Source organism: Poecilia latipinna, unplaced genomic scaffold (assembly GCF_001443285.1).
Source record: "Poecilia latipinna isolate Pla-1442-1.1 unplaced genomic scaffold, P_latipinna-1.0 Scaffold436, whole genome shotgun sequence".
Taxonomy (NCBI): Eukaryota; Metazoa; Chordata; class Actinopteri; order Cyprinodontiformes; family Poeciliidae; genus Poecilia; species Poecilia latipinna.
Window position 1 is genome coordinate 333,963 of NW_015113052.1, and position 10,637 is coordinate 344,599.

Below are 10,637 nucleotides of genomic sequence, written 5' to 3' on the forward strand. Positions count from 1 at the left end.
GGCAAGACTCTTTTTGAAAGGCCCCGGGGGAAAACGGGGGGAAATTTGAAAAAAAAAAAAAAAAAAAAAAAAAAAAAAAAACACCAATTGAAAGTAAGTGAAAATTATAAAAAATGTTAAAATTTGAAGAAAAAAGGGGCGGGGGACCAGGAAGCAAGGGAGGAAGTAGAGAAGGATGGAAAGAGAACTGAACGAGGAGGCAGGGAGAATGGAGAGAAGGGGAACGGCTCCAGCTGTACCCTGAGCTTCGTAGGAGTGCCAAGAATTTCATTCTTGGAAAAGATGGTTCTTTCTGCCTCTGTCTGTCTGGGGGAAAAAAAAAAAAAAAAACTTCTGCAAGCTACCTCCTCTACACAGCTGCTGCTCACAAACACTTTCACACAGTCTCACTGTATTCTCAAGAGCTCCAGTCATCCATTTCTACCCGCTCGAACCACTCCCTCTCCCAGGTTGCCCAAGTGGGCCAGTCGGAACAGCAAGTATGAGCTGGAAAAGCAGATCAACTCGGTAGCAGCGGCAGCAGCTGCAGCCACAGAGGTAGCTGGGGTCATTGCATGAAGGAAGTGGCTTCATCCAGAATGCATGGCACGATCAGACATGCAGCACATAGTTTTCTTCCACTTCTTTCAAACCATATTCATTTATTTGCCTCCTGCATTTTATTTCAACTCTGCCACTTCCATCCTCTTTTCCTCAGTCTGCCTCCTCATGGCCTACTTTGTGAGGGCATTGAGTTTATAATTGAGCACTGGGCAGGGCATACAACAACAATCAACTCTCTCTGCCTCATGCACACACACAAACACACTGAAGTCAATGTTTTAACTACCTTGTGCCAGCTGAACCAAGCCAATCCGCTCCATTTTCTTTTGAGCGGAGAATGTCGAGGGTGGAGGAAAGAAAAAGGGAGCAGGTACGCCACACAAAGGCACGCATGCAAACACAAAATGTGTGCCCAGAGGGATCACATTCCATCACACACCACCTGGAGTGAGAGTCCTCTCCCCTGGCGACCAGTTTCCCCAGATCCAATGAGACACAACACAAAATTAAGACCCATATGCTAAACACACCCCTGTAACCTGCTTTACGGTTGCCTGCAGGGCAGACAATCTTGTAGGCAACTCCTTTGTAGGCAAAATCCCTCACAGGGCTGTCTGGCTAAGACTATATTTTGAGATCCTTTTCTTTTTTCCAGTAGTCTCTAAACCCATCTTGAAAAAAATATTAATCCTACATGATAACCACTTATGCACGGGGCGGAAGCTTAAAGTGACAAAAATAAATAAAAAATTACCTGGGTAGCCGTAGAAAGCTACACTACAGCAAAGTTATTCTTTTACCAAAATGCTGGGTTAACTAGTTTTAGTTGCAACTTACTTTAATACACCCGTTTTTGTTTTTTTTGGTTTCTTTTTTAAAGGTCAGCATTTAAAGCAACATTGTACTAACTAATGTTTAAGATTTACATTTCGACTAAAATCTGGTCATTTAACCTAAATGTTTGGTCTACGCGAGTTTTGGGACAGAAGACGGGTAGTTTTAACCAAATACTGACTTATATATATATATATATACACACACACATATACACTTCTGTTATAAGTTGGAGAAGAAAAAAACACTATTATTCTTGACAGCCACTTTTAACTGCACAATGACCTGATCTGACTTCACTGAATTTCCTCTACAGGGTGAAGTAAGACCTACCAAGATGGTAAAACTCTAAATTTCTTTTACCAGACTTTTTCCCTCCACATTGCAAAAGCCAAATGAACGTTTTGCAAATTTTCCAATTGATTTAATCTTCTTACGTTTAATGGAGGGGATTTCTTTCACATATTTTCATTGGTGCATCACTATACATCTTAAAACAGGCTTAATTTTCAAGAGTCTTAAAGTGTATTCAGATACTACAAAGTCACAGACAATGACCGTTTCAAGCACCTACAATTACAGGAAATCGGTTATAAGATTCATAATGTCTGGGGCGAGGCGCATGTGCAACAATAATACCACTACACCCATTGACATTTCTAATCACACGTCTACACACTTAAAGACAAGCCAACAAATGATGAGAAAGTGCTTTTTTTTTAAAAAAAAACTAAGCACACTTATTCAGGTTTTTTTTTTTTTTAATTAGATTGAAATGGTTACTTTCGATAAACATATTGAGACTTTCAGCTGACGGGACAAACTTAACCTCTTTTCAAGAGAACTACAGTTTTCATTAAACCTGTCAGGCTGCCCCCACATGGGAGGGATTTGGATCCGAGGCAGGTTGGAAACCTAAAATAACCCCTTCTGGTTACAAGCTGCAAAGGGGACCGTCCAGAACTGAACACTAAATTAAGCCCTTCGGAGAAAAATGTATTTGCGTCTTCTCCCCCCAGCTTGTTTAGAGCCATCTGGCTCGAGGTAAACACAGGCTGCAGGGCTTTCCACCACATCTCTCTCAAGCAGCTATTTCCATTTACATCAAAGGGTCCCGAGTGTAGAAGTGCACACTTTGGCTGGAGGCTGGGCAAAAAAAAAGAAAACCTCAGGAAGCTTCTGTAGTGATGCAGTGAACCCAGGAAAAGCTGCATCCATCTAACGGAGGCAGAGGGGGGAAACACTAACAGGAATGAAAGTAAGGCCAGAAGAAACTTAAAAAAAAAACTAAAAAAAACACCACATTATTTCTCAGTGTTTCTTAAATCAGGAACCTAAGGACACAATTCCCCCCAATACCAAAAGATTTTGTTCAAAGGTATAAGTTCAAAGATTTAAAATAAATGTTATTTCTAGATTGTAATGTTACTTTTAACGGAGTGCTAAAACTAATAAGTACAAAATAAAAATTTTCTAATTTTGTAGTAGTTTGTAGGTGGTACAAAGTGTTCACAAGATGGACTACAGTTATTTTTTTTTCCCTCTTGAATATATTTAGGACAAAGCAATGCCGATATAAAACTTATGCTTGACAAATACTGAAAGCAACATTAAAGAAAATAGGCCCGATTTCTGGCACTTATCTAAGCCAAAAGTCTAAAGAGTTGCAATTTCAGAAATGCCCATTTTTTTGGCCATAGTGTTCCAATGTTTAAATGAATGTTGGGAAGTTCTCAAAGTGCTGAAGTAGCTGGAGCAGAGCAGACATTTTTGGAAATGTTTCCGATTGGGAAGAACATGGACAGCGATGCAAGAAAACCTAATGGTGATAAAGCCATTATGTACAATGACCATATATACTTGAAAAACACCGTTTAGACAGTTTATTCTATATATCACAAACTGCTAAAACAAAAAAGCCAAAAAACAAACTGGAGGTTATCATATAATAGTTTAGCACTTTTACACAATATTAAACAATTTTTGTGTTAAATCAAAGCGATTGTATTATGTTTTACATTTTTTGTGTGTGTTACACAGTGAAACTACAGTAGTTTTACTCCAGGTTACCATACCATGAGAATCGTATACCAAAAAAATGACATCGTATTTCATATTGTTTCAAAGAAATCTATTCTGGAATGAGGCATTGTGCTAAAGTTGGTAGCTTTAACCTGGAAAAAAAAAAGAAAAAAAAAAAAAAAAAGATGGTTTTGTTCAAACTTTGGGCATTTGAGCACTTCTCATTCATAATATGACTGCAAATAGGTAAGAATAGAAATTAAATATCTTTATTAAAACAGCAGTGCCTTCACAAGTCACAATTAGTTCTCACGAATGAATGATGGAGAGTGCGTTTTAGACGAAGTCTGGTCGCAACGGTTCTACGCAGTGATCGTGATCGAAACAGCTCAATAAAAGCAATACGTCAGTTTTAATATAATATATAACAAGCCAATCATGGGGCAGCAGAACATTGACAGGAAGTGAGCATCAGTGAAGACGCAGAGAGCGTATGAGCCAGCTGCACACATCTGCTGGCAAAACACAAACCAGACCTTTGATTCCCCATCTGCTTTGTCCAAATAACGCATGCAGAATGACATGTATGCAGAGTCAGTGGTGACCACGCACCGCAAGGAGCAGGTGGAACATGGTCTATAACGGCTTTGTGTAAATACTTGAGGTATAATACCCAAGAACTAAATATTGTCAATATTCAACTTGCATCCAAAATCATTAGATGCAATAGAAAAAAGGACAAACAATGTTGATCTGCTGCCACCTAAGAAGCACTGTGATGTCACATCCTCCGTGGTGGTGTAACCTCTTGCTGCGTTTTAGCCCCCCACTTCCCCGGACTCATCGTCCCTCGTAAAAAGTTCAACAAAGACCAAACAGCCCAGTCAACTAACTCACCCTTGTAAAACACACAGACACACACACACACACACGAAAGCAAGCGGCATGGCAACACACTGAAATTCCAGAGCAGGGTGCTCTAACACACCCTCCAGAGTCTTCTCCTTTGATGTGAGTGTGGGAAAGCTCAGGGGAATGGTCTTATGGTCTTAGTGAGGGGAGGAAGGGACAGAGTGGGAGGAGGGCGGTGGGGAAGGGTGGGGGGGGTTCGTCCGAAAACGGTGGAAAGGGAGAGGTGGCAAGGATGATTAGAGACTGGGAAGTGTGTGGAAGCATGTCGTGTGTGAGAAAAGAGTGTGTGGGGGGGGTGGTTGGTTGAAGCCAACCCCCCCGGAGCATCGATAGGTCAGTCTGTTTTAGACAGGCCACAGAGACGCGCAGACACTCGCATATCCACACCGAACTTGCTAATTAGCAGACGGATACAGGAAGGAGATTAGCTTCGACTCGTTCGCCGACACACACAAAGCTGCAGCCAAAGAAGAAGCGAGCATCAAAAGAGCAACGCAACAAAACCGCTGGGAGGGAAGGAAGATAAAACTGAAGCACGTGACTAACATGATCCAATAAAACGTGGAATGAATCGATTGTATACGTCGAGTTTCGAAACTGTTCCACAGCGTTTGACGGCTAATTACACACAAGAAACTGCTGGGTTTAAGACTAATGACTTAGACAAATATGTGATATCTAATAGTGTAGCCGATAAGTGTATATTATGAATTCAGTAGGAGATTTATTATCCAACTTGCCTTGTTTGTCAGTTAAAATGACTCAATTCGACACAAAAATTTCACATTTTTTTCCCTAAAGTTTAGACACAAGTCTCTTTTAGTTTATTGGATTGCTGGTTGAGAGTCGGTACAGTGGGTTAAACCCATAAAACAAAAATCAATAAAAGGCTGAATTGTTCCCATTTGACCCAGACGTGGGTCATCAAAAATGCTCAAAACTGGATTGTTTTTGACTCGGTAGTAGTTCCCGGAGAGTATGAATGAGAAGAAAACGCACGTCAATGCCAGATCGGGTAATGATCAACTGGAGCAAAGGGCCGAACAAGTAAAGCATCAAGTGAAAAGAGGCGACGGCGTTATGAAACGCAAGCGAGAAGCCGTCCGGCCCTGACCTCTCCAGACAGGGTCAGTTTTGGCAGAGAGCATCGGTGTTTGTGTGCATGTTTGCGCCGCACAGCAACAGCTAAACAGAGGTTGTTTCATCTCAAATCTGGTCCCTGCTTGTGCCCTCAGGTCTCTGCAACCTCCCTCAATAAAATCACACACACACACAGGCATACACACGTAGCGAGCTGAAGAGCAAACACACAGCGAGGGCAAACACTGAGCTCTGAGGTCTCGGTAATCACACAGAGTCTGTCTGAAGAGGGGACTCAGTCCCGTCTTCAAAACCCACCGCCACACTCCACCTCTCATAAAACCCGCCGACCTCCAGAGAAGGTTGGAGGAAAAGAACTGGAGTTTGTTCTTCTGTCCACGTGCATGTGTGCGCGTTTGTGTGACCGTGCTCCTTCATCGTTAGCAACAGTCGCATTAATATGAGGCCAAATTGGAGACCTCCCACCAAAAAAAAAAAAAAAAAAAAAAAAAAAGCACACACAGACAGAATAACTTTTTTTATGGGGAAGTGCACACATGCAACCAGACAAACATCCACGAGACCTTAGCTGCATCAATACTGCGTCCTTCTGCAAAGCAGAATCTGGTTTTCTTTTCTGTCGTTTATTATATTCGCAAAATTCAAACGTCATCTGTTCTGTAATTAACTTTTCACCAAATCTTTCATTCTACACGTCTCTTGCGTCTGCACCGTCCTTGCATCCATCCATCCCACCATGCGGCGCGTCTATCTGCCATCAACTCTGCCCATAGGTTCGCCAAGGCGATCCCTCTGATTTCAGGAAAATTAAATTACATGGCGGTTAGAGGAGAAGAGGCAGGCTGTTGTTTGCTACAACACGGCGTGCTGTGGTGGTGAGGGTTTTACAAGAGGGGCGGCAGGCTGCGTCTGGGGCCAGAACTGCTTTCTCTCAATTCCGAGGCCAAAGAAAAACTGACGGAAGAAGACGGGGATCGGCAGAAGAGGGGGGGCGAGAGATCACGAAGAAAACAAAAGCGCTCTTTCAAAGCTGCTGTCTGACATCCTCAAAGTGAGAGAATTTCAGAGGAGGCTGGGGGAAATCCCACGTTTCTGCCACCTCCTTCCATCTTTAGGAGCTTTTTAATGTGGCTTCCATCTCCAGTCTTTTTCATTTACCGATATCTGACGAAGCCAGAGTGGAGCTACGGCAGATCAGTTTCACCACATCCGTCATCGGCGCAAACGTGCATTACTACCAACCACTGCCTTACGTGTACACCATTATGCATTTACTTTACTACACAAATCATTCAAAAGACTGTAATCAGGGAATATTCGGGAGTTTTTGAATGTTTTATGGCAGAATAAATACTTTTAAATTCAGACTCTCCAGACAACATTTCACAGCTTCCATTTCCTTCAAGTTCTTGTAGGATCAGCTGGGGGTCCTGACCCAGGTTTGTTTGAATAAGAACACTCATATTTCTGTCCACATCATCTGTGATTTTATCAGTCACGCCCACGGCAACTCTGGACACCAGAGAATCGTATGAAGAATCTGCTAAATGCTTCCGTTGCTGACCGTCACGGTGTCCCAATCAATCTCCAGTCTTTTCTTACCCTTACATCTCGTTGTGGTTCCGTGTTTATGACCACCTCCCATGGTGGAGAGAGGCGTAATATTACTGGGTTGACTAGTCTTGAATAACACGGACAAAGAATTTTGACTGGATCTTTTAGTTCAAACATTAACGTATTTATGTGATAATTCGTACCACTTGCTCAATTTGCAATGCACAAGTCTCGGTTGGTTCAAGAGCGTGAAGCCAGCCTACAATTAAACTGATAAAAAAAAAATATGTTTTCTTTTTAATCTTCAATCACACAGACACGCAAAGGACTGATGGCCAGGCCTCGCTGTAATATGATAACGCGATGTGATAAGCGAAGACTGACCCTGAATGCATTGCAGCGAGCCGTCCTCCGCTCGGATGGTAAACGTCTCCCCTGGGTTCACCTGCACCAGAATCACCTGTGTCAAAACACAAAGACAAAAGAAGAGAAAAAAAAAGGGAAACACTGTAAGAAGACGCAAATAAAGTATTGAGGGAGAAAGTTTATATGCACACATCTGTTACGTAATTTCCAGAGGTGATTTGGCACACTGACTGTAGGATCACAGAGTATCATTTACACACATAAATGAGAAACGGCTACTTTGAGACCTCGATCTTAGAACAGGTTTCTTTCAAAACCTGTTCTCAGAGAAGATCCAGTTTGAATACAACAGCACACATCCCAGGCTGACACACAGACAGGTGAGCGCGCACGCCACTGAAAGCGAAGTAAATGACAGATGGGTGGGTCTCCTTCCGATGAAGCCCGACGGGAGCACGCAGAACACCTTACCGTCATGTTCTCCGTGTTCAGGTTGTTGAAACTGTACACGTGGCTGTAGACGTGAAACAGGCGACCCTCCATTGCGTACGCACCAGGCACGCACACACCCACACGTATTCAGGGACATGCAGGCATGCACACACAAGCACGGTGCCGTCTACGCTCCACAGGTGTGCCTTTCAACGAGCCTCGTATCGTGCGTTCCTCCTGTAGCCTCTGCTTCTTCTCCCATCTCAGCACCAACATGCTCCCTTCCCGTCTCACACACAAAACAGATGCACACTTCCTGCTCTGTCTGCTGCTGCTGCTGCTGCTGCAGCGGCTGCTGTTGCTATGGGAACGGCAGCATAGTACACGGCACATACGGATGGAGAAAACCCCTTACATGGGACCATGTTGGTGGGAGTGAGAGGAGTGGCGGCTTAAATAAACAGAGCTGCGTCAAAGGAACCAGACTGTTGGGTATACCCATGATGCTTCGCTTTAATGGGTACATGTTTTGTTACATTTTAACCTACTGTTATCCCCATAGATGCTGGATTTAACCTGTCAGCTTGTGTTGCACATGAGCAGGAGCCAAGGCAGAATTCACAAAATCTTCATATTTAGGTGGATTGTAACAGTTTTGCGATAGATTTTAGACAAAAAAAAAAAAAAAAAATTGTTCCCCTTGTCTAGGTCTTTCTAGACCTTCCTTCATTAAGAAGAAATGGCAATAAGAGACATTAACAAGCAGTTTCAGGTCAACTGACCCAGAACCACAATTTTGCGGTTTTAACATTTGTGCAACACAAATTTTAAAATAAACATTTACTCGTCTTAGTAGAAAAGGGAGAGAGAGTCGATACTGAATTTAAACTTCAAAAGAAGGTTATATAACTCAACCATTAATTAGAGATGCTCAGAGAAATCACCCGGTGATTTGAATCGGGCAATATTCAGCTTCGTCGGCCCTGACCTGGAGCTGCACAGCGAATTTTACTATACTAACTTTTTTTTATGTTATGATAACCTACTCTGTAGCGAGTTCTCTCTCACACAGTGTGACGTCGCCTCTGCTCCTAAAATAGAAAATGAACGGTTGGTGATTGAAGGAATGCTACATATAAACATTCTGGAATCCACTCAGAAGCAGCTGTTTTCTGCTTTTAGATTCAAAAAAAATGGAAGCTAAAAGAACTGGCAGGTAAAAGGTTTACAAAAATTTAAGATCAGCTCCAAACCCCCTATACTGTACTCTTTAGGTTAAAAAAAAAACGGGTAGAAAACCTTATAGTTGGTCGCCTTTGATCTTGGCTGTACCCGATACTTACTCTCTCTTAGTTTCAGTGTAGAAAAACTACCAGCAGCTGCAGCTTGAAAAATGCAGGCTAGTAAACACAAATACTAAGAAAACTGACAGACAAGCACTTACAGCATGTATTCAGACTCACAGACGCTGCAGTGCCCACACAAAAGCTAAAAGGGTATGAGACACAAACACACACACACACACACAAAGTACGACAGACAGAAAACAAATTCACACATGTGGACACATAAATGCTGAGTCAAATCTGTATAATCATTGGTCTAGATCCCCGATTCCACACTGGGAACCAAGTTTTAAACTGCAGGGTGTTGTGATAAAAAGAGCTCCCTAACTGCTGTGTACTACGGCCAAAACCCCCTGCATAACTGTACCCGTGTCACAGCCAAAACACTCCCAACATACTTCCTCTGGGCTGCGAGGGAGCAGGGCTACGGCGATGCAAATAGCATTCTCATCCCTGTTCTTATCGAAAGCTCGCAGTGTGAAAATGTTTCTGACCAAATATTTTAAAGTCCCGCTGAACTGCGCTGATTTCGATTAGAGCGACCGCTTCCCTTCGCCTGAGCAGATGTCCATCTATGTGCTGCGCTTTCAAAGAGGCCCAGCTGGCTTTGCAGCACGTTCGGGAGAATTCACTCAACTCCCTGTCCAAAGTATTTTTAAGCAAATGCTTTGCGAGCACGTGGCATGCGGGGATGGAAATTTGTTTCGGCCACGCTTCTAGGAGTTTTTGTTCCTTTTTCCAGCAATGCCGGTGTGTCACTCAGAATACCGAAGAGCTGCAGTGATCCTTCGTGAAAATGACTCGACTTGTCCTCATCTCTCTAGGTGCTTGTTTTTGCTCCAGCTAATGACCCACTTCATTGAAGGCAAGGTCTTGGCAGCTTTTCAAACACCCGAAGGAATGACACACAAGACTTGTGATGAAACGATGACTAAGGGAAGAGCCTGTTGGATACATTAACCACAACATATAGGAAATGCTGGGAGAATAAGGTGGAAGTATTCGGGGGAGGAGGGGAAGGGTTTGAACTACAAGCGTCCGGATAACAGATGTGTGCGAGTGTGAAAAGGCATATGTACCTGCTGCGCCGCGTCACCGTTAACCATGTGAGGCATGAGAGGGAGCTCTCCGTTCAGGAGGGGGGGCGGAGCCAAGTCCAGTGGAATCTGGTCTGTCATCATCATTGTGACGTACATTCATGGAGAAATTGACTGAACTGCCCTACCTGGGAAAGTACAGAGAGAGAGAGAGAGGAGAGAGAGAGGGAATGAATCAGCACATCCTCATTCTTTGGGCATGCACACAATGGCATGGTAAAAGTCAGAAGAATGACACGACATTTTTAAAGGTTGGAAAACTTGGTTAGTTATATTGAACCGTTGGTCATGATGGACGGCCTCTTTGAAAACGTAAAGCGTTCACAGCAGCCATCACGCAGCGACAGAAAACACAGCAAAGGAAAACAATAAAGGGATCACCAAGCAAGACATTAAGTGTTAAAGTCTTGCTTGCTGCTTTTCCGTTTTA

At 43.1% G+C, this 10,637-nt stretch overlaps 1 protein-coding gene across 5 annotated transcripts in view; it reads right to left on the reverse strand.

Moving 5' to 3' along the window:
• The window catches only part of fndc3ba (fibronectin type III domain containing 3Ba), an 80,208-nt gene extending 69,838 nt beyond the window's left edge, over window positions 1-10,370 (reverse strand). For 4 of the 5 annotated variants that reach the window (XM_015038293.1, XM_015038292.1, XM_015038291.1 and 1 more), the window contains exons 1-2: window positions 10,190-10,370; window positions 7,351-7,426 (exon numbers count right to left, since the gene is read on the reverse strand). In XM_015038293.1, the coding sequence (XP_014893779.1) occupies window positions 7,351-7,426; window positions 10,190-10,306 (193 nt within the window). In that variant the 5' untranslated portion in view covers window positions 10,307-10,370. Of the gene's footprint in view, window positions 1-7,350; window positions 7,427-7,803; window positions 8,407-10,189 lie in introns of those variants that run through there. The other variant, XM_015038294.1, reaches the window with a different exon arrangement.
• Between the last annotated feature and the right edge of the window lie 267 nt (window positions 10,371-10,637).